At 42.4% G+C, this 24400-nt stretch overlaps 1 protein-coding gene across 1 annotated transcript in view; it reads left to right on the top strand.

Annotated features, from left to right (window-relative positions):
* Positions 1-23410, top strand: part of LHFPL6 (LHFPL tetraspan subfamily member 6) — a 134234-nt gene extending 110824 nt beyond the window's left edge. Inside the window, exons 3-4 of the mRNA XM_005482427.4 lie at positions 9810-9908; positions 22309-23410. Coding sequence (XP_005482484.1) covers positions 9810-9908; positions 22309-22427 — 218 coding nt within the window. The 3' untranslated portion in view covers positions 22428-23410. The remainder of the gene's footprint in view (positions 1-9809; positions 9909-22308) is intronic.
* The last annotated feature ends 990 nt before the right edge of the window (positions 23411-24400 follow it).

Genomic DNA, 24400 nt, shown 5'->3' with positions numbered 1-24400 from the left:
CTGATGCAGGATATATTTCCTTCATTCCTTCCTTACAGTCTTTCATGAGATGAGTTCACATACTGGGAAATCCTTCAAGCATAGAGCTTCTGAAAAGTTCTGTCTAGTTTTTTGGCTAGTCTCTGTTTGCTATTGAAATTCATATCAATGAAAAGGAATATGCCTTATGTACTATGACTACACGAAGAGTTATGCATTTTGGGAAGTTAGTTATTAAACTACCTTTTATTAATTACACTAGGCACCCCTGTGTTTCTAATGGAATGATTTCTATTTAAATACATTATGCCATATGCCATATGCTGATCTAGACTCTTTGAACTGTCAAGCATTTGATTCTGAGTCACAAAACGACAGGGTGAGCACACAGATGGGTTGTCACATAAAGAAGTCTGATGGCATGTGATAACGCTCAGGCTTCTTTTTTTTTTTTTTTTTTTTTTTGCCATAAAGCTTATAATGTACAAGCATTGATCATAGCTTGCCAAACAGAAATGAGCTGACAGTTAAACTCCAGAGTGTTTTCTGGAGCTCTTCAAGCATTTCAGTTCCACTCTGCAGACTCACTCTGCCTTTAACTGGACCATGTCACATCCTTTTCAGAACAATTGGTGTCAATCATTTTATTGTGTGACAGACTCTGGGAGAAATGGCACAGAGACTTGCCAAAGCCAGTTCTGATTGGTAGCAACTGAGGCAGACCAAGGCCATTTTGAAGCAACAACTTTTTTCAATACAAATTGTTTTCTTTTAAAGTCAAGCATACAGGTTTACACTCAGGAGAAACACAGTTTTCCTTTGATTTTTCCTTCTCCCTTAAAATTCAGGTAATTTCCCATAATGGAAGAGAATTGATGACAGGAATTGAGATATTTGCATCTTCAGGACAGAATTAGGGCCGAAGGACAGAAGATAAGGGATAAAGAAAAGTGTAAGTAACTTTGGGCCGGGTTCATACACTTTATAAAGGTGTTTACAGTACAGCTATTTCCCCTTGAGGTAGGTTTCAAAGCTCACATTAAGATCAATAGATATCCAGGGTGGAACTCATTAGGCTAAATCTAGATGACTTGAACTGTTAGAGATACCCTAGGGTCTGCAAAATCTTTGTGTGGGCTGGCAGGTATGACAGAGGACTTAGGGGAACCTTGCACTGCTCTGGAGAGGCAGCTAAAGGAGCAAGATACAGAACAGCAATTAAACTGGCAAAGGTGACATATTTGGGTGGATTAAACCCACTCTGGGTTTGTACTGCCAATGGAGCACAAATTAAGTCACTGACCTACAAGTGCCTAGTGCCATTTGAGATGCCTTTGGCTGCTCCACCTCCAGCTGCTAATCCAGATGCATTGGCTTTCCCTGCTGCCTCTATGTCATACCTGCCAGTCCCATGTGAATGTCTTTGCTGTCTTAAGAGTTATGTGAGCTTAGACGTGTCCTGGTCACATAAACACAGTCCTATGTTTATGCATTCTTTAGGATGAGCAAAAATGTCATCTAGATTCCCCCAATTGGACTGACAAAGATCTCAACTCAATTGCCATTGCAGAGGCATCTGCACAGGTTTGACATGCCCGGTGCCACCTGAGGCACCTAGAAAGCAAGCGTCTCTGGGTGGGGAAATTTCCCTCTCTGAGCCTGAAGCACCTCTGTAGCAAGGAGCACACCACCTTTGATCAAACAAAAAACAAAGTGAAGTGATGTTTCATCTGTCAGAAAACTCCCATCTGCACCCTCCATTGCCCCATGCTCTGTCACAGTGAAATGAGGGGTGTAACTCTCCCGTGGCACAGCACTTTGCTGGATGCTGTCACACATTTGTAATACCTTTTTTAGGCTTCCTCTGCCACTGCCCCCCCTTTCCAAGAGCTCTAGTAGAGAGGTGGCATTTCCTCACTGTGCCTGTTTGCTGAGACTGGGAGCCAAGCAGGTGCCAGGCAGTGCATGCTCATAGTGTGGAGTAACCCAAAGGAGCACAAAAAGTCTCAGGAAAGATGTGGGGCTTGACAGTCAGGAAAAAGGGGGCTAAGTAAAGTCAAATGGTGTGAATTAAAACCTGGAGCCCAGAACCAGAAGAAAAAGGGTGGTGGGGTATGGCAGAAAACCCTATTTCCATCACTTTCAAGACTGAGCAGTGTTATTGGAGGCAAGATCTGCAAGCTAAAGTTTGTAGCATTTTATTCCTTCTGGTTTGTGTTGTTCTCATGCTTCATTTTGCTTTGTGTATTAAGAGTCCCTCTAATGTCCTGCTACAGGAAGGCTGTGGCAGAAAAACCTTGACCTTGAGTGAAACCCTGAACTAACTTGCTGTCTCCCACGTCATGACCCTTGAAGGAGAAATGGGAGGAAATTTGGTGCAGCATAGAATTATGTCTCTGTTTGTGCCTCCATGGCCTGGACACTGGGACAAGTGGTATGAGTCCCTTATGAATTCATTTACATCTGTGAATTCACAGGATTGTACCCTCTCTCAAATGAGGCACTTTAAGCTCAGGGTCAATAAAGATCCAGTCAAATGTCTCATGTTTAGTGGCTACTAACTAAAGAAAAAACTTTTGCACAAAGTGTTGATCTTGTGTTTAATCCTAATAAAAGCCCATTTCAGCTCCATGTCTGGGTTTCCTGAGGGACAGATACTAACAGCAATGGAAGGGATTGGTGTGATAACATTTCTCTAAGAGAAGAACAACAGAGAGACCAAAGAACAAAGTGATGGTGCTGAGAGAAAGTAGAAGTGTCACCCTAAAGAAGGGGTGTTCCAGGTGAAGTGCTGGGAGCTGCCAGTATAAAGACACTGATGGAATTGAGGCTGGACTCCCAAGGGCATGGGAGCCAGGCTGCCTGCAGCTGGCACAGCCTTGCTTCCCTCTTTCTTCTGTTGGCTCCTGCTGTTCTGCCCAGGCTCTGGAGTTTCTCTCAATCTGTTCTGACCCTCTTCTGTCACTCCATTGCTGCTTGGTATCAGCTCCCAGAGGGCTCTTTGAACAGGGCCTTCAGAAGCTGTGTCTACTGGAGTATTTCGCATCCCAGTTTTTAACCAATTCTTCTTTAAGCTCATTGTTGGCTAAGGTATGTCTGAAAGCAACAGACAACTTCAGGTGCCAGCTCCATTTTACTTTCACACTCTGGAGTCCCTTTTATAGGAGATAAATGCTTCAAAATCATTACAGTGAGGTGAGTTTTTAAATCACAAGAAACAGAGAGTCAAAGTCCGTGCTACATCTAAAAATTGGTTTTGTTTTGCTTGTCAAGATTACTGTACCTTCAAGTGACAGATGGGAATGTGAAAACTTTCTATCATCCTTGAACATTCAGGCTGGCTAACAGAGAAAAAATGTGAAAGGAAGAATCATCATTAAAATGGTCTTGAAAGTGATGACTTTCAAATTATTGTCTGTCAGCTTCTCCATATGGCCTGAATATCTGTCAGATGAACAGTATACATTAAAAAATCCTTACAAAACAAACAAAACAAAAAGGCAAGTTTTCTTTTTGGTCAGATCTGAAAATAAAAGGGTAAAAAATAGATAAGAGGGGTGAGAAATGAGGAAGATAATTTGAAGTAGATATTTCTCACTAAAAAGTGACTGTACAAAAAGAAACCTTCAGTCTGGTTTTATTTTTATTTGCAGTACATGTATCACGTCTGGCCCATTCCTTTTGTTTTTCTAAGTGAAAATACAAATTGGATTTTTACAAGGCCCACTAAAGGGCTCTTTCCTTCTTCAGAGGCTTCCCAGGGTCCCTGTTACAGCAGTGCAGGCCCCTCTAACTGCTGGGCAAGGAGGCATTTATGGTGCCCAGCAGTCCCTTTCACTGCATTCACAGGGTGTAACCGTGTGGAGCTGAGGATATACAAAAAATGAGTGCATGTAAAAAGCTCTTAACAAGCCCATAATCAAGGAAAGCCACCAAGGGTTCAGTTACCATTTTAAAGTGCATTTTGCAGCAGCAAGCCTCTGAGGCTGAGTCCAAAGATAAGTGCCTCATTCAATGCCATCACCACCTCTCTTTTATTCATCAAACTGATGGCTCTCATCATCAGACTTAGCTGAATCATGTGCTTAGATTCACTCACCCTAGGCAAGGGAGAAGGAAGGAGACTATCGAAGGTTTGTCTTTATTTAACAGATTTTGGGGGATGCAATCATTAAATGGACTGGCAAAATAACCAAGAATGAGCCATTTAGCAATCAGGGAATGCTGTGCCCTCAACAAGTGAGAGGAAGAGCTGTGAAACAAGGCTTTCAGCTATGAATGGTCAGGACAGTTGCAATTAATTTATGATGTGATGTCTGCACGCATTGTTTAAGGCACATCAGGTCCTTGAGTGGAGGCTCCCATTGAAGTCACAGCAGTAATCTGAGGACAGCCCACCACAGGGATTTGCAAGTTTCCTTTGTTGTGCACTGGCTTTTGCTGATAGGTCTTGGTGTTTATGAGTGCAGTCATTTTGCTCACAGCAAAATCTGGTTAATGTCTCTTGGTTTTTTAATCCTTCTGCATTTGTTCAAGTTCAAGACTTGCTCATATCCAGGATATTCTTGGAGATATTAACAGTGCTTAATATTTTACCTCTTGGAGTAAGCTGTTTGCTGCATGCCACAAATCATTTCTTTATCACTTCAAAGATGAGACCTAGATGTGTGCCAAGCCACTAATATAATTACTGTCCCTTCCCTGCTGCATCCACCATATGCAGAACCTGTTATGTGTAATTATTTTCAATCACAAACACCACTCCAGACAGACAAGATCATCTTTCAAGTGCTAAGTGTTACTAAAATATGATCATGCATAATACTCACAGCAAGAGTGACAGGGAAGGCAGGCTGGAAGGGACAAGGATTACTCTGGATGGTTTAATATTAAGGCATCCACTGTCTGACCCCCTGGTTTGCAGTTTAATAATCTGTAGATCTGGGCAGCTCCTCACTTAGGCTAGTTTTGGAACACTTTTTAAAGGGATCCATCATTCTGCATGGACCACACAAAGAGCCTAGGGGCTGTCTGGGACCCTCCTAAGTACTGAAGCCAAGGTCTTGATTCCAGCTTTGGATTGCCAAGGCTGGTTGTGCTCAGTCAGCCCTGCATGTCTGTCCCTATGCCTTGCTAGCACATTGAGCCAGATGCAGCATTAACAACAGCAGTGTATCACAGAGCAGGGCAAGGAGCCTGTTTCATTCCCAAATATGGAACCTCTCCAGAAAAGCTGGTCTGTGACAGTGCCAGCACCTCCACTGGTACATTGTACATCATCTAAAACAGCTGCCAAGTGCCACCAGCACCTCCACTTGCTGACCCATCCCACTGACTGGGTCCTTCCCAGCTCCAGGCTGCAGCCCGTTTTGTGAAGGTGCCATTTAGAGATCTGCATGTTTCCTTCCCCTTTCAATTTCTTTTCACAACTGTAGTGGATAATGGAAGATGACAGAGAATGGTAATTATAGCAGATTGTTGGTTTTGGTTTTCTTCCTTTAAAAAAAAAAAGTTATAGGCATCCTAAGCATTTTAAGCAGCTGTAAAGATGGGTGTGGTATCCTGGGTAGCATAGCTGGGTAAATGCAATAACTGCAGAGCAGGCCAGAATGTGACTTTTGAGCTAAACTAGTAACTGCTCTTTACTGAAGCTGCAAAATTAGCTTAATGATTTCCACTGGGTTTGCAGCCCTTGGATTCAACTCGGATCTTTCACTGAATGTTGCAGCTGTTCAGCAGGATCTACATCCTCTGTGATTAAATAAATTGGCTTTGAGCATGTATGAATTATTAGTGGTAATGGTATGCAGCCTTTTTGCTTTTGCAGGATGTGATCCACACAGTTGCTTACAAACAGGGATGGGTTGATTAGATGAGAAAGAAGGGACTGAGGGACTTTTGTCCAAGTCCTATTCACACCATAGGCACACTCCACACTTTCAGTGCATACAATAAGGGACCCCAAACGCCAGTTCTCAGCTTCAGTGCCCATGCAGACCAAGGCAGCATCAGCCCTGTTGAAGTCATGTAGAATCCTGCTGAAAGCAATGGGACATGACACACACATGCTCAAGATAAAAATATACCTCAGGGCATAAAGCAAAGTATGTGAAACCTTTTCTTGCTGACTAGCAGGCTCTAAATCTTTGTGGAAGTCTTATGCTATGGCAAATCCCTGAGCCTGGCCTGAACCTTGCCTGCAAGAAGTACTGGAGGACACAAGTGTTGTGTCAAGACACAAATCCACAGCAGGTGCATATGCATCACAAAGGGGAACTGTCTGAAGGTCAGACAAAACCAGCAGAAAACCAGTGATATCAAAGGGAATGTCAGAGCTACAGCTTCAAGTCTTGTGGCCAGTGGGTACCTGTGACAAAACAAATATTTATATAAACCTTTTTGCCAGGTGGAAGCTCCTGACACTCTGCTGGTCTCTGAAAGGTGTGTTCACTCAAAGAAGTGCATGAGCTTGCCCATGGCTTTATACCTTTATACCTTGTCCTTTGCACATAAGCATGCTTACAAAGCACCACTCATGCTTTGGGGTCATGTGGCAGCACCAGCAATAGGCAGCAGGTTCCCATTTGATCTCGTCATCGCAGTCAGTGCAGGCTGTGAGAGGAAAAGAAGCTGCTCTGCTCGGTGACTGGTACTTCACAAGTGAAACTCAGTGCTGATAAAGCCCCTACCCAGCTGGAGAGCCAGCTGTCACTGGGATAAGGAAGCTTTCTGACATAGTTTTCCCTTATTTGGTTTATCTCTTAATAGGAGGCACAGCTAATGGTGAGGCTCAGTGGTGGCTGCTTTGGGCTGGTTGTTAGACAGTGTTGGAATGCCTTTAAGGGCCAGCATCTATGTGTGAGCTCCTTTGGAGCAATTCAACATTACAGTATATTGCATTGCTAAGGAATTTTTGACTGAATCCCAGAATTTATTTTCAGTGAAACTGGACTTTGAACTTACAGACATGGGTGTACAGAAATGGGAAAAGAGGGGGCTGAACAGGGAAGGAGATAAATCGCTGAGGTTTGTGATCACTGATCCACTGTAGCATCAGAGGCAGAAAGAGCAAACAGGTACTCATGTTTGGGAAAAGATGAGCTGTGTTTGGAGAGTGGCAGTGGGAAGTGCTGTGAGCAATACTCGTGGGAAAAAACTCAGACAACAACCTGTTGCTGCAACAAAACCTAAAGAGAGCTGAAAACAAACAGCCTGTGAATGCAGTGGGCACTAGACACTCTTGCCACCTGAGGAGAGTAATTGGCAAGGGCTGAGTAAGAGCCTGTTCTGGGTTTGGAGGAGCAGCATTGTTATGCTAATAATCCTTTCACTTGCCTGCAGTGCTGCTGTTGTGCGCTCCTGGAAGAACTGTGCAGGAGGCTTTCCCAGGACCTGTTTGTGGGGAAGGGCTGGCTGCAGTTTAATCTGGCCCAAGGCCTGCGGGTACAAACCTGCCGTCCCTCCTACCCCCTGCATACACCTCCCTGCCCTTTGAGCATTTGCAAGGTCTCCCAGAATGTCTGTTCAGGTGCACAGGTTGGGTGCAAACAGCCCAGCCGGGGCAGTTCACTTTGGGCAGAGCAGCTCCCGAGCTGTGGCTGCCTGGGCTGGCACTGGGCACCACCAGCAGGGTGGGAGGGGGTCAGAACCACGGCAGCACTGGCTGGGGCTGCCACAGTGCACTGGTCTGTGAAGTGACTGGAATCCAGGTGCTTTTTCTTCCTTCCCCGGCCATTCTCATAATCAGTGGTGATGTTCCTCCTTGCCCTGTGGGGTCCTGCCCCTTCCTAGCACACCACCCGTGCTGTCTGTGCTTCACAACACCTTTCTTGCTTTAACAGTTCAAGAGAGAATCAGCAGGGGCTTTTTTGAGAGTCTTAGCTTGTCTTTAACAAAAGTAGACTCAGTTTTGGCCTAAATTCTCTTGTCTGAGAAACATCCTTTCTGAGAATTTAATTAGAAGTGACTCTCATTTACATGGATTCTACCAGCTGCCCTTAGCTCTATGGCCCTAGGGGAAAAGAAATGAAATGATACTGTGAAAGATATTAGTGAGGACATTAGAAGCAACCATACCCAGATCAGGCAGCGTTCTGAAAATACCTCGCACTCAAATGTCCTTAATTGCTTTTCTCCTGTCACAGCTGTTGGGTGAATGCTACATCTGAGAGAGGGCTGCCTCAGGGATTTCTTTTTCATTATGTGATGTAGATATGGAGACAGGAGCAGGCAATGACTGCTCAACAAGGGAAGGAAGAAGTAGGCTTGAGCAGCAAGAAGAAAATTGAACTTAGTGGAGGAAGATCCAGGAAGCTAATATTGGGCTTAAACAGGGTCAGGTGTGCTTGGAGGGGCAGCAGAGAAGCTGCTGAGCTACTTTGCTAACAGCCAAGATGCTAAGAGCATTAAAGGTCTTTTGAAGAAAGATGAGATACCACTTCTGGACTTCAAGGCCTTGCTAAGATGTGTCTTTGAGCAAATCAAGAACATAATAAATTGATTTCCCTATCTTACAGGAGCATCAGCAACATGAGAAGCTTAGGAATCTTCAAAAGGGAAACAATAGAAAGGAATTGCAAGTTCCAGGCCCTGAGCCATCATCCCTCTCAGGACTCCTGTTAGACTGGTGTGATGTCCACAGTTACTGTCACAACACCCAGGGCTTTCCTGCCCTGGGAGCACGGCTGTAGAAGTGCTTTGCCAAGGAACACTGCTCCTTATCATCAGGAGAGGAGGAGCAAGATTATGTGAGGTTGAGAGGTATCCCCAAAGGCAGCAAGTGACAGCTGTAGGGCTTGAAACCTTGTGCTCTGCCTCGCAGGTAAAAGGAACCCCTGCAAGCCTTGGGAGGGCTTGCTTGGCTTTACAGCCTGTGAAGTGTCAGGTGCTCCTAGCCCATTATCTACACACTGATTTGTTTGCAATCTCATCAATAAGTCCTGATGCAAAGGAGGCAACATTTAAATGTTGTAGCATACATTGAAATGTTCTCTCTAGGCTGTCTGTGTAAAATGCTTTGCCAGCTGCATTGGCCTTTTGGCAGCTGATGCAGTGACAGCTGAGAATGTAATATGGTAAAAATGCCACTTCTGCAAAACAGTCATCGTGCATGGGAGCATTGCTGATTCCCTGGGATGTCTTGTGAAGGGACAGGATTTGCCAAAACACGTCTGTTTGGGGCAGCACCAGTGCTGGAGAAAGCAAAGTGTCTTGTGAATGTTAAACCAAGTATGATAACATGTAAATGACTCAAGACCTCAGTTTTTTCCACTGAATTAATCAGGAAAACTTTGTGGAGTGTGTACCTGTGGTATGCATTGATCAAGTGGTATGAAACCATTACTCCCTTGCTTTTGAAAGAGTGAAAAACAAAGGAAAATGGCAACAGATTAGCACAACTGACAGTTTTCCTGATGGAACCTAGGTGGACCCTGATTGATTGTTGTTTTAATTAATCAGAAGCAATCAGCTTGTAAACGGTGGCATTAATACACTTCTATTTAACCACATGTTGTGTATTCCAAAGTGCATTTTAAGCCATTCTGGAGAGTAGAAGAGAAATCTAAAAGGTCTCAGATAAAAGCTTCAGAAGCTGAGCACGGCTTCTGATGCTGAACTGCTCAGACTGGCTCCATCCCATAGACCACCTCTAAAACACTGCAGCAGAAGGCAGCAGTCCAAATGGTTTTTTGTCTATTTTTAGAAGAAGAGACTTCTTTTTCTCTGGGATTCCCTAATTGCAGTTTGACACTTTGATTCCCAAGTGGCAGCCTGTGTTTAAGCTAATGGCAATTGCTTGCATAAACTTTTATTTCCTTTTCTCTCCATAGGTTTGTTGATTGGCTCTGGTTGTGCCCTCTATCCTCTTGGCTGGGACAGTGAAGAAGTCAGACAAACCTGTGGAAACCTTTCCAATCAGTTTGAATTGGGTGAGTCATCACCAGGGCATCTCAGCCACTTTAGACTCTTCTATGTGTTGGCCACAAAAGCAAACCAGGATTTTAAAAACACAGGCTTGGGGAAGCAACCTACCAGTGTGTAGTAGGCTAATCATACTGAATAATTCTGGAATGGTGCCAAGGCAGGGGATTTCAGATTGATCTCTGGAAATATTTTCCAGAAGAAAATTATAAAAGAAAATATATGTATTTATGTATGTATGTGTGCATATTTTAAGAAATAAATCAGATTTAATGGTCTTGCAATATGGGAGCTAACGCTCCTGGAGGTCTTGACAGGGTAGATAGAGGCATACCATCACAGCTCACATCAAGGTAATTCTCCATGAGTGCAATTGGCTGTCTCTGAATTCTGGGATGTTTATGGCCTTCTAACATAAGCCTGTGGTGTATTTGTATGTGAGTCACATACTTGGGAAGCTGGCAAATAACACTTGCACCCTATGTTTGCCCTCTCCCAAACAAGCTACTTGTCTTACTGCTGCTGACTGCTCTGTGCCTGGAATGAGAGCCAGGGATGCAGCCACATGGGGCTCACACCTGTGCTTTCTCTGCAGGGCTCTAGAAAACAAGGGAACATCAGCAACCTAAGGATTAAGCAATGTGGATGATCAGGATCTGAAGTGTGAATGCACATCTGAGTCCTTGTTTAGCTGGAAGGATACACTTGCTGATACCCTTCTCTTTAAGTATTTCCTGATCCCATGCCACTTGAGGAAGAGAGGGATCTGCAATCCTCCTGAAGGAATAGGAGGGACTGAGCACCTTGACTCCCCACAGACTTGAGAGCTTTTGCTCCTAAGCATACAGAGTTTCCCATTTCCAGCTCTTGAAAGCTAAACCTTAGTTAAGGTTTACCTTTCCATAGGTGTGCGTGCAGGACTTGTGCAGGGCCTGACAGTAATCCCAGTGCAAGGAGTAGTAGATAAAAATGGTCTAATGGGTTAAAGGCAAACCTGCTGCATCATCTCTTGATTTTACACTCATGTTCCTGTCAGATTTCAGGATTAAGGAGATTTGTTTCCATCTCAGAGGTATTTCTTGTCAAGATGTGCAATAGAATTGAGGTTGAAAGATTAAAAATTATTGCTTTGGGAGAGATGCTCCAGGCCATTCCCCCTACAGAATTCCTGTGGTCTTTTGAGTGCATTTGATCTGGCAGGGGGCCAGAAATTCTCATAACCAGTATTAGCACCCATCACTACAGTGCCACTGATGTCTTATCAGCAAATACCTATGGTGTTGCTCAGAGGGTGTTTAATGTACTCTAGAAGCTTTACCTTGTTATTCTGAACCCTAATATCCTTCTGTGCTGTTGATATTAAATTTGCTCTTCAGCAAAGTATAAAAAGTTCCTGCAAATTTTTTATTCACCTAATAATAGAAGGATTTAGACACAGAGGAGAGAGAACAATAAGAACAGAAATATGTAGTTAACTAGCAGGAAAAAAAAATGTTCCAGAATTAGATTCCCAGTTCCATGGAAAGATGTGTCAAAGGATGTAGTAGAAAGACCAGGCAAAACTCTGTGGTAACTGTTGCAGGGAAGATTCAGGTTCATCCCTGCCCATGGCCAATCCTGTGTGGAAGCCTGAAGTAGTTCCTGGCCAGCCCATTGAGCAGTGCACCCTTTGAAAGGCCAGCTAGCACCTCACTGGTGCACGCTGATTCCTGCTCTGCCATGCCAAGCTCTGCCTCTGGGGCTCTGGCTTGTGTCCCATGTTTGTTCCCAGGTGCAGAAGAGTATTACCTTCCAGTTATTTCTCTGCAGAGTCACAGAAGGTGGGTGTTGTGAGAGTATGAGTATGCTTCTTCAAAGCCCTTGGGCAGATACAAACTGTTACACTTAAACACTGCCATGTTCACAGTCAGAGCAGTCTCTTAGACCACCTTCACTCTCTCAGTCTTGACTCATGAGTCAGATATTTGCATAAATTGAGTCACTCTGCCTTAAAAGTCAGCAAACAAACCAATGTGAAAAATGTCATCTGGCAGCTCTCCTTCCAGGTACACGTAAGGACCATGAAAAGTCTCTGTGTGTTTTCTGGGGCTGGAGCACACAGCCCCCGTGTGACACGTGCCTAGACTTGACAGCAGTGCTGGTCTCACCGATCTGTTGCAATCGTATGTCAACACATTAATTTACAGATCATAATGAGAGCTGAAATTTGCTGCAGTGATTTCTGCTAGGCAGCCCTGCCACTAAAACATCTCCTGTCCACGTACATTGGCAGTGAACTTAAATGCTTGGCTATGATTTTTTCTTACTTAATGTCAGTGTCTGTTTGATGGTGTGTTATCAAAACCATCTGTAAAGAAGAGGTTCTGTCAGAGGGCCATTTAATAACCACGCTGCTGGTCTTCCATAAATACCTCTTGGTTGGTGATAACCCCAACCCTCTAGGTTTCTTCTGAATCATTAGGGACTGGCATACTCATTATAGCCTACAGGCCAAAAATGATGTTTCAAAGACTTAATCTTACTGAGTCTCAAGACAAATTTAAGTAATTATTGCTTTCATTTGAATATTTAATTTGATTAAGCTGCAACGATATGCTTTTTGTTCCTGAGCCTGTGAAATGGTTTGTCTGAAGAACCATGCTGCATTCAAAATCCGCTCCCAGAAAATCTGAGCTGCTGTGAGCCCTGCACTGGTTTGCTAATGGGAGAAAGGGTGATGATGGGAGTGCTGGTCCTGCACCCCCTGCTGCTCTGGGTGCCAGAGAGGATAATTCAGCTCCTGGTTGCTCTCAAAGGAGATGTGTTCACAGGAATGCTGATCAGCAGACAACATTCAGCCTTCTCTTCCAGGATGGCAGAACAAGTGCTGCAGCCTGGGCTACAGGGAACATGTGTGAGCAGTTGGGAGAGGGTCAAAGCTCAACAGGTTTGACCACAGAGTCAGCAAAGGAGGGGCTTCAGCACTGATGCTTGTTCCAGACTTAGAAAAAATCAGGGGGGGAAATGGTTGAGGTTGAAGGTAGAAAATAAAAGCCAGGAGCTGCAATCTGTATTATAGGAGGATGAAGAAGAACAAGAGGCAGGTGCAGATGAGGGACAGCAAGAACTCTCTTGAGAAGCAGCTGAACTGTGCACTGTGATATGTAATGTCAACCAGAAATATACTAGAATAAATAATTAAATGAAAACTTTTGCTTAATGAAAACATGACAAACTCCTGCCCCCATAGCATGCTCATAACTAGAGAGAATAAATAAATAGCAATGCTAAGAACCCAGGAAAAAAAAGGCGAATCTTTAGTGGGTGTGCTAGATAAGAAATGCCATGTCTTCAGGCACTCTGAAAAGGCATTAGACTAATAGGCACTCCAAAGAGTGCTGAGATGGCCCATATTGTGATGAGGGACCCCTCCTTCCACCCCTGCCAAACCCACACATTTCTGTGTAGATTCCAAAGTAGTATTTAAAAAGGCTGCAGGAAAAATAACTTTTAATTAATGCCTTTAATTTAAGTGGATTTGAGTATTATTTTCTCAAAAACCTGAGCTGACAGTGTAAAATACCAATCAGTTTGCTGCTCTCTTTAAAAACTGATATTTATTTGATTTTTATTAAGTGAACTATGTCCAAAGGATTCACTTAAACAGTTATGTATTTAATTGGGCTATTTTTTTCAATCAAGTAAAAGTGGTTGTATAGCTCCATCTCTGACAAAGAGGAGTTATTCTTCAAATGAAGGTACCCTGCCAAGGACAACTCCATTTGTTGATTAAATTACATTCAATAGCTGAGCTGTTTTGCAAAGGGAGATGGGGAAAAAGCTCCATAAATAGACGCCATGAAGACCTCCATAAAGAGGCTGGTGTACCTGTAGAGGGGCTTGCTCCCTGCTCTTCTCTAGAAGTATGGTTTTGCCATCATGAAAAGAAGCCCACTGATAGATTAGGCATTGACAAATGACCTCTTGCAAATATTGTTGAGAGGTCAAGGCCATGACAGGTCTGTTCTGTGGTGCTCTGCTTGTAGATCCCAGTTTCCCAGCAGTCAGCATGACCTCTACAAAGGTCTTGGAGCCCCACTCCCTATTGCAGCATCCCATCTGGATCACAGGTCACACAGGAGCAGATTTCTCACTGAAACACTAGATTATGAACAGGAGAAATCTTCTACCACTGTTTTAGGGTGTTAACTCCTAGAAATAGGGCAATACAAATAAATGGGGGCAAGAAAAATAGAGGTGTTTATGTTTTAAAGCAACACAGTTTCTTGCTCATTGACTGAGTCAAAGTCCGTACTCTAATTTGGCAACAGGCTAACAGTGCCTGAGTGGATACTGGAGTAGGAACTGAGCAGTGCTCAGAGGGACTGCCTTTCACTGAGGATGGATCAAAGCCACCCTGATCTTTTGTCACCATGCAAACTGTTACTGTTAAATTGCATTATTCTGGACTTGCCTGTGGGCCCATTCAGGACAGCAGTAACTGTGGCACAGCAGGATGGAGCTGCTGACTGAAGGGTGTAAAAGTGAGTCAGATCTATGAAATCCCGGGGCCTGCAAAAGGAATTAGCCGGCAATTTCCCAAAAGTAACCGTCATTAGGGCATATCATATAGCACACATTCAATTTTGCTGAGCTGGAGGCACTAATACCATTTTATTTTCAGTTCTAAATGTAATACACAAGAAAAACAGATGGAAAAGGAGTGTTTTATCAGGAAATTCATTAAAGTGAGGGACTCTGCATTAAGGTGAAAGTATGCACAAAAGTGAAGACTGCACTAGACATTTGCAAAAGCTTCCACATTCTGCATATTTAAGCTGTGTGAAGAAATCTTCTGAACTTGCATGACTGTTTTAAAGGGGCAATGTGAGTGCACATGTGTGAACACATTTGTATTGGTTTTGAAAGTCTAAAATCAACGTGAGACTGAATTTTTTTTCCATTGATTTCCCTGGGTGTGCATGTGGAAACTGTTCAGTTTTACGTGCTGATGTCTGTTGTGATGGGTGCAGAGGCAGCCAAGTTGCACAGGAGGTCCCAGAGAGGTCAGAGCATGCTCAATTTAACTCACAAAATCGAGCCTCAGCTCAATCTGGTGAAAGAGCACTACAAGACCAATACTTAAGAGCCCAAACAGAAAAATGTTTATCTTGAGTAAGATTCACTTATTGAAACATAGATAATTCATGTCATCATGAGCCACCAGCTGCCACTTCCCAACCACCAGATGTATGAAGTGATGCTCGGTACTTATTAGCCAGGGAGTGTGAAGACATGAAATTTAAGATAAACTCCATTTTTAATGGAACTTTTTTTAACTACTTGGCAGATATTTTTTCTTTCTTTGACAAAATACAGTAGCTCTATCTCTTCCTTCATGGTCAGAGACCTCCTTGACCAGCTGCAGCAGCAACCAAAGCTGATAGCTCCAAACAGACAACTTTGCTTGCTGTCTGTGGACTGCTGTGAAAGGACACACCTGGCCAAAGTCACTATCTAGAGAGAAGCTTAAAAGCCTGGCTCCCATCCTGAACTAACCAAGCAGCTGGATTGGCCTCAGAAGCTCTCAGGAACTTCTCTCCTGATGGATATTTGTTTCAAAAATCATTATTATTAAGGTTCCCTTTTGCTACTTTTAGAGGGATTGAAATATCTTAAAGAAAACCATTGCCTTGATAATTACTTTTGCTGTGGGAATGTTAGAGTAAATGATCTTTAAAGCACTTTCCAAGCAAACAGTGAAGTTACTAAAACAGCATAAAAAGGAAGCAGAAAGCAGTGTGGATGTAAAAAAGGCTTTGTATACTATTTAATTTGTGTTAGGTGGCATCATTTCAGCATCTGGCATTGAGTGCTAAAGTGTCAAGAAAAGGATTTAGAAGGGAGGAAAATTTGTTAGTACCCTATTAAAAGCAAAACATTCAAAGGTGTTTTACTATAAGCAGTCTATCTGAAAAAGGCATTTTTCTTGTTTGCAGATTGTCTGCAAACAGCTCGGGGATTTCACACATTCACTTTTTGACTGGAGCTGAGCACAACCTTTACAAGCATACTTGAGCTGCAGCTGCTGAGTTCTTAGATAAATGACTGAGTAAACTACATGCTAGTAAAGGAAGTGTTCCATCAAGAAACATTTCCTCTTTAGTGCTACCCAAACAGCTTCCATTCTTAAATCTTTGTAAGCTTTTGGTGACTATATCAAGGTACACATATATTCTGTCTAACATAAGGAGAAACTATTTACAAGAGCACAAAGTGGCAGGTCAAGGGGGAATTGCTTCAAACTGAAACAGTAGGTTTAGATATTAGGAAGAAATTCTTTACTGTGAGGGTGGTGGTGAGGAACAGGTTGCCCAGAGAAGCTGTGGATGCCCCATCCCTGGCAGTGTTCAAGGCCAGGCTGGATGATCTGAGCACCCTGCTCTAGTGGAAGTTGTCCCTGCCCACGACAAAGGGCATGGAACTAGGTGATCTTTAAGGTCCCTTCCAGCCCTGTCCATTCTATCATTCCATGATAAGGCACATACCTTCGTTGCCAGAATTAGACATGGTCATGCAAGAGCCTTCTGCAGTCAGTAGACATTAGCAGCAGTGTCCAGAAAGGGACTCAGACTACCTGGAGCAACTACTTGGTACTCTTTATTATTCAAAAAGTGCAACTGAACTGGTTGTTTGGAATCCCTTCCCAGTTAAAAGGGAGAAAAATAGGAGCTACCCGAGCAGGGTTCATCTGCTGTACTTTACATGTTTACTTTAAGAGGAAATACAACACAAGTGACTTTCTTTCTTCATACTCTCTGAGGGGAGTCTGGGGTACTAGTCCAGTGTGAATCTTGGCATTGTGTGTGTTCAGAGAGAGGGGAAATTGATTTCCCTTCTGCACTAGGTGAGCTTTCTGCTGATTTCTTGCAGGAGGCTGAGAAAGTTCCTCATTAGCAGCACATAAGCTATTTGCTCCTGGGAATTTGAGATTTGTAACTGACACTGGGTATAGGTTTCTCCATCATTGCTCCATGAAATGCACACCTACAGCACATTCGAAGTTTGATTAAACAAAATTATGTGATCCTATAAAGAAAGGAGGATTTGATCATATATATGTGTCGACATACAGCAAGACTAAAAAATTTCAATTTGTTTTTTTTTCTCACTTTTTACCCTTCAGAACTTTATGAAATTTTATGCATTTAGTTAAAGACCAATTCTAAGTTACCAAAATAAAAATATACATGCATTTAAAAATTATATGTTTTTTTAAAAGATAAATCCATTGAGAAGATCATATCTGCAACAGAAAAAGTAACCAGCTCCACCGAATTCATTATTTTGTATCAGGCTGTTTGCTGGGCTGCAGTTTTACCTTATATAGTGTTCTCTCTTTGTTTCACATAACTACTTTAATTCTTTCTGGAGGCATTCCAAGTTTCAACTTCTTTTCCTGCTTTTGCAGCTGATTTCACATGACAGTTTTTCATTGTTACTGTGTCAAGAAAAAGATCTTCAGCTATTTAATTTATCTTGGCTTTGTTTCAAAATAGGTTTAACTTCTTATTAATTAGCTGATTATCTTTTACATTCATTTATGTCTTTCAAATTTCCAAATCCCAGTGTATCCCTTAGCATCACACTTTTTTCTTTTTTTTTTTCTGACTACTTTTCCAACACCCTGATTGATGATGTGAATTCACATCCTCTATAGTACAGTACTCTCTTGTGAATCTGTTAATTAGAATTCCTGTACAACTTCTTGGAAGTAAGAATTGTAGGTTTTATTTTTGAAGGTATATAATTTGTTCTCTACAGTCTGGCTAATTCTGAAACCTTTTCTCCTTCAACTTGGAAAATAGGCTGTACTTAAGGTTAATTGATTAAAGTTTGCCAAGTACTCCAGACTGCAAGTCCAGGATATTCTTAAAATTAACAGCAAAAAAGGTACAAATATTTAAGATACTAAGTCTTGCAATTAACAGGTTTGCATCCAAGACACTTTCATATTCCAGATATTTTTTCATAAGTGGCAATTATTGGTTATTTTAGATGAAACCATATGTTATTTCCAAGACCTTGATAACTATATGTGATAATTATTTATAAGACATCATGAATAGAAATCCTGGTAAAATTACATTTTGGCAACTGGATCCTGGCACAGCTCCATCGTAGATCAAGTATCTACGTATTTTCTGTCGCCAAATTTTACTTACTCCCAAATTTTTCTTAGTCTTTATTTGCCTATATATTCAAGAGGAGGAGGGAAGCAAGGGGATTCATATCCTGGCCTCAAGGATCACATTAGAAATCAGGAAAAGACATGGAAGTGCTTTTTAGTAAGCCCATTCATCACTGCAAAACTACCTTTCCATATTTACTGATTTCTTTTGGTTTAGTAAATACTGTCTTAGATTCTGTGGGACTCTTTTCTGTAAATTTCCTTTTGATAGTGTCCTTGCTCTCCATAATTTTTGTCCTCTGTCCTCAGGGAACATGATTTTTCTCAATCCTCTTAAGAAAGAGTGGAATGTTTCCAGTCTTTAATTTCTTTATTTGCTTGGAAAATGGCCATCCATGCCTATAGCTGCAAGCTCCATTATTCTGTTATTTCAGTGCTCATCCTGACACTTTCTTGCTGCCAATCCCAGTAAAACAAAGGTGAAAACAAAGTTCTTAATGGCTGGCTACAAGCTTGTCTGAGCCAACTTGGACAGTCCTGCTTCACTGAACAACCAAGAGCTCCAATTATTTATGCTCTCTTAAAAAAAAAAAAAATCTAGAATTAACAAAGTGCTGAAGTGCTGAAGCCACAGCTTCTCCCTCCCTCAATCACCTGTCAGGTGTAGACTGATTTGTTCAAAGCAACACCAGTTCTGTGCAGAAAAGCAAGCTGCTGTGATGCTTGTCATCTCTGTCAGCTAGAAAAGCACTTCAGCTGCTGGGAATTTACTTTGGCACAAACTCAGATCAGCCCATCTTAGGAGCAAGAACATGTGCACATTCTTGCTCGCACCTCCACACCCTCAATGGATGGAGACTCCTCTACCTATGTGTATCTATATCTATATATCTATATCTATATCCCCCATCTATATCTATATCTATATCTATATCTATATCTATATCTATATCTATATCTATATCTATATCTATATCTATATCTATCTATATCTATATCTATATCTATATCTATATCTATATCTATATCTATATCTATATCTATATCTATATCTATATCTATATCTATATGTGTGTATTCTAATGCATCTTTCAGGGAAACAACAGAGCTTTTGTGCCTTTCTGTGTGTGTGAAAATTGACATGCTTTCAACAACTGCTTTAATTCTATCAAGTATTTAGGTAGTGTTGCTTCTCATTTTAGAACTTTGACATTAAAAAAAAAAGGGAAACTGCAGTGCTGGATTTCTAATATTTTAAATGACAGGCTTCATGAATGCAAACTGCTCTATTTGATGGTTCAATTTAATCCTCAGTTCTGCAAATCTCTTCAACATTTGCTTAACACTGAAACACAACTAGTCCTGCTGGTGTCAGTGCAGTAATAGTTTCTCAACTCTGCTTTTTATAAAGCTTTCTGTTACTTTTAAAATGAGTGTTTTATATCAATGTGAAGCAGAAGTAATTTTACAAAAACTGCAACCCAATTATTGATAACCAGCAATCTTTCTTTAGGATGCAGTAGACTAAAATAGGCCATACATGTGGTAAAATGAGAACACTGAAGCAGAAACAATAACTCTACAATGTTTTCCTCCTTGTGTAATATAGCAATAAAATGCCTGTCATTGTTTCATTTTGACACGTGGCTATGCAATGTAGGCATTCATTGCAATGGTACCTTTGAGATGGATTATCTCTGGTCCTTTATCTATCCTTAACTATACTTGCAATGAAAAGTATAGCTAAGTCTGATACCTTCAGACACCTGCCCTACTGCAGGCTCCTTTTCATCACAGCAGCTTGAAATTCTGTTCTGCTGAGCATCATCCGAGTACAGATCAAGCTGTTCTTTCCAAGGCCTCCCATTGCTCTTGACATGGGCTGGAAATAATGGCTAGGTTTATTGCTGTGTTATTATCGCTCTAAGGTCAAGCTCCCAGCTCTTTCATCCATTCTCCTGCTCTCCCATTCTTTCATTTGCTCATCTTGACCCAACTCACACTTGTGAACTACTTTGCATTTGTTAGATCAAGAGGCTGCCTGCCTACCGTGCCTCAGAGCATTAAGTAGGGCAGTGGTCCTTTGGGTCCTTTCCCTGGGGAATGGATCATGGTCTGGAGAAATAAATGTTATTCTCTTCAGCCAAGAGTGAATGTGTGTGTTGTATCTGTTGAACACATCTCTGGCACTGATTCAACAGTTCTTTCTTCTTAATATGTACACACATGCTCTCTCCCACTGCTGAGGCACAAAAGTTGAAATCACACCATATATAAAGGTCAAATTTACTTCGTTCTGTCCTGCTTAGGTTACAGCTTTGGGCAGTGCCACCAGGTGAATCTTCAAGCTCTTTTTGAGGTAGTAATTTGACATTTTCTCTACCTGGAAACATCATGATGAGAAAAATTTACTTTTTCAAGTTGCAATTACAATTCTCTAGTTTTTTGAATATTTCGCAATTTAAGAATACCTATCAGATGGAGTCCATCTCATCACAAGAAATGCTCTAGCACACCCTGCTCTGGAATAAACATGATAATTTTCAAAGTGATCCAGTGAGTTTAAACCTGTGATGTAGGCTTAAGTGTGTTTTTGAAATTCCCAGCAGAAGCTCAGGACAGGGTGTGTACACAAGCTCAGGACAGGGTGTGTACACAGCCAAAGCAATAGGTGGCACAGAGACAGGTCTCTCCACAGACTGCTGAGTGACTGGGCAAGTGTCAGCGTCAGGGACATTGCCAGGCACTTGACAGCTCTCCAGGGTTTCTGGTGGCCTTCTCTTCACAAAGTCAGACTCTCTGTACAGTCTTCTGTAAGGAAGGCAAGAATGGTGCTATCTACAGAGCACAGCCAGATGACAAACCAAGTAAATCTCTCTGTCTGCTCCAGCACATTAAGGAGAGAGGCTAGTGAACTCAAGCCAAGGCAACAGGTCCTCAAGTCCTCTTGGTCACATCAGGATCTTTGTTTCACTGGACATTTTTTAAATAAAAATTTGTGAGGGTTATGAAGAATAAAAAATGAAACAAGTATTATGCTTCCTGCTGAGATGTCAGCCTGAGATCTTCAAAGTGACCAGAAGCATAAGTGTTGCCTCCCACTAATATCTCCTTACAAAGCCTGCCAGACAATATCCTGCAGACAGTGGTGGTGCTACCTGCCTTGAGGCATGCGAATGCCTTGGACATGTTAAGATGAGCAGACATTTTGTGTTTCTTGTGCCTGAGGCAGGATTAGCTGAGTTCATAATTGCCTGAACCTCAAGCCTGGCCCTCAGGGATGCCATTGGGACAGAATACCAGTATGACACCTATTTCTAGATGGAAACTCTGTTAATACCTTCTGTTCTCTGAAGGGAAGGATGGTTTCTGCTACTTTTGGGAAGGCTGGGAAAGAAGTGTTGCATTGCTGCTTGTGTCGTACTGAGAGCACTCACTTTTCAAAGCAGGGTGATATTACCCAAGGTGTTAACAACACAGAAAGAACCGCAGTGCTAACAAGTCCCAAGCACTCAAAAAAGACAAAGATGATGCAGCCCAAGGGAAAATGGATTTTGAGATGGATTTAAATCCCGAGGAGTAGCAACAGCCATCTCCTTGCTTTTGGAGATCTCTAAAGAGGCTTCCTCCCTGCTGCAGCTGCTGTTTTCCTGATCTCCTCCCCTACTGCAGGCACAGTGCCTGAAAGGAAAGTAATCACTTTATGGTCCACTATGATATTCCCCAGCACCATTTACTGTTGATGAGTTTGACTGTATAAAGATGCTCAGGCTGTTAAATGGATTGAAAGCCATATTGTGACCCTCATTAGACAGAAGATCAGTGAATTTTTCAGTAATGGGTTGTGACCTCAGGTGGGGGTAGGGAAATTTGTCTATTTTTTTAATTTCTGGGCTTTGTGCTTCCATTCCCACAGCAGCCCCCTGATGCTGTGACGTTCCCCTGATGCTGCTACCCTTTGGGGATGGTCAGGGTCGATGCCTGCGTGAGGGGATGTGAGCAGGTCCCCCATACCCTTGTTAGGATCTCCCAGCAGTTCTCAGCCGCATCCGGCTTCCAATTCCCACACTGCAGTGGCAAAGCCTGAATTACGCCCCGTGTTCCCTGTTGGAGGTGGGCACACAAGTGGGCTGAAGTCTCAGAAAAGTGTTTTCCTGGGCGGGCAGAAGGGGAGGGTGGTGGCGGCAGTGCTTTCCCCCCATCTAACACTGACCCTTGTCCCTGTGTTTGCCTTGCAGGGACCTGCCACATCGGCTGGGCCTACTACTGCACGGGCGGGGGCGCGGCGGCCGCCATGCTGGTGTGCACTTGGCTCGCCTGCTTCTCGGGCAAGAAGCAGAAGCAATACCCCTACTGAGCCGGCCCTGGGCAGGGGCCCTGCCGGGCTCACCCAGGTCTGCTGGACAACGGCGACGGACAAGGAATTTTCAAGTGCTTTCTCTCGGGAGCAGGACGGCGGGCGGCCCCAGGGTGGCAGAGAGGTGCAAAGCCACCCGGCGGGCTGGGCAGGGACCGGCTCTCTCACCCGAGCCTGCTCAGGGTCTGCTCCACAAAAATATAAGCAAGGAAAACTCTGCTTTGGCAAACGGTGAAATTCTGCATGCACCAATTACTGGACAGGCTGGTGAGGGGTGGCAGCGCCCACGTGCTGGGGTAGCGCCTGGCAGCCCCTCAGTGCAGCGCTCCCAAAGCACACACGCACGCACGCACAGATCTTGACCATGGCACAAAATAGGTAGAGGGGGAAACTTTTTTTTGGTGCGATTCTTCTTTCTTTTCCTTTTTGTTTTCTCTCTTTTTTTTTTTTTTTTTTTTTTTTTTTTACTTCTCTCTGGTGGTTTAAGACTTGGTGTTGCAACACTTTTTAATCTATACATTAAACTTAATAAAAGGACCAATAAGCCACTTTATCAGTATTTTGTATAATCTCTACACATTTTTCTTCCCCAAACATTTATCCACTGCTTATTCAGCCCTATATAACTTTTATTAAGACTCTGTGTTTTCAGCATTATTACAAAATGCAACATAATTACTTGGCATATGTACCCTTACTATAGTACTTTTTATGAAATGCAGTAAATGGACATTTTCATGTCCATTGGAAATTCCACTCACGGTACTGTAGATCTCTGTTGGTTATGTACAACTAACAGCAAACTTCTTCCAGACATAGATTTCTGTTGCTGTTATGTTTAGCTCATTGATGTTGTATTGTGCTGTACCATGTTTATTATTTCAATATTCATTTTTGTAAAATATATATATAATATGTGCTATTTTATGTTTGTATTTGAAAAAATCTCTGTAAATAAATTTTTCCTTGATCAATACTTGCAATGTATGGTTGTGCCAGTAGATGAAACAGTTCCCTATTCCAACTCTCCACTGGAAAACATCTCAGAAATACTCAGGACTTTTATAACCATGCTGTATCCTTTTACCCCATAAAACACAGACACATTTAGTGTTCAGTTACACTGCCTGAGGATAGAATTCTACTGCCACTGGAGACATTCTGGCATATTCCACTTTTTTTTCTGTTCCTCTCAGGTGTCCTGACGGATTTCAGCAAGACTTTCCCCATTGTGTCTTGGCTGCTGCAGACTCAGAATTTCACACAAAACTCTATATCCCAATTTAGCCAACTGAAATAAGCCTTTTCTTCCTTAATACCAGTAGCTCTGATCAAATACCTACCAGGCACCATTCTCTGCACAGGACACTGGCAATGTACCTAAAAAACTTAAAAAATCAATCTTTTATTTTCTTTATTTAAAGCAATGTGAACTTAAGTTCATAACCAATTTATTTAGTCATAACTAAAATAATGTTATTCCTTTTCAAATTTGTTTTTCTGATCCCGTTTTCCCAGTATTATATTTCTGTTGAGTATATTTAGGTTACCATCTAGGTTTCAGCTGCAGTTCTTGTGGTTAATAACACTTAGAGCTGAACAAATCTGGCATTGTGTCAGTGCTTTGAACATTGCACTGGGCAGATTTTCAGAGGAATGTGGAAATAGCAATGTCAGCTTACAGTGATCAATCCTGATATCACTCAATGGAATTTTATTGAGTTTTATTATAGGCTAAGCGCTATTTATTTGCTTTATGGTGCTGTGCAGTGAAAACAAAATTGTACCTTAACGCTCCCAGATTAGCCCGTAATAGCCCCATCTCATCTGACTGCGCTTCTGCTGAGGAGAACATCAGCCATGCTCTGGGGATTTGTTTCCCTGCACGCTCTTCCCATAGCACCAGCAGAAGCAGGAGCTCTTCCCTCCAGATTCCAGGTTTTAAGGCTCATCCCCTCTTATGAGCACTCAGG

The sequence above is a fragment of the Zonotrichia albicollis genome, chromosome 2, assembly GCF_047830755.1.
Source record: "Zonotrichia albicollis isolate bZonAlb1 chromosome 2, bZonAlb1.hap1, whole genome shotgun sequence".
In the NCBI taxonomy this organism is placed as follows: domain Eukaryota; kingdom Metazoa; phylum Chordata; class Aves; order Passeriformes; family Passerellidae; genus Zonotrichia; species Zonotrichia albicollis.
This window is presented reverse-complemented; position numbering and strand designations above follow the sequence as displayed.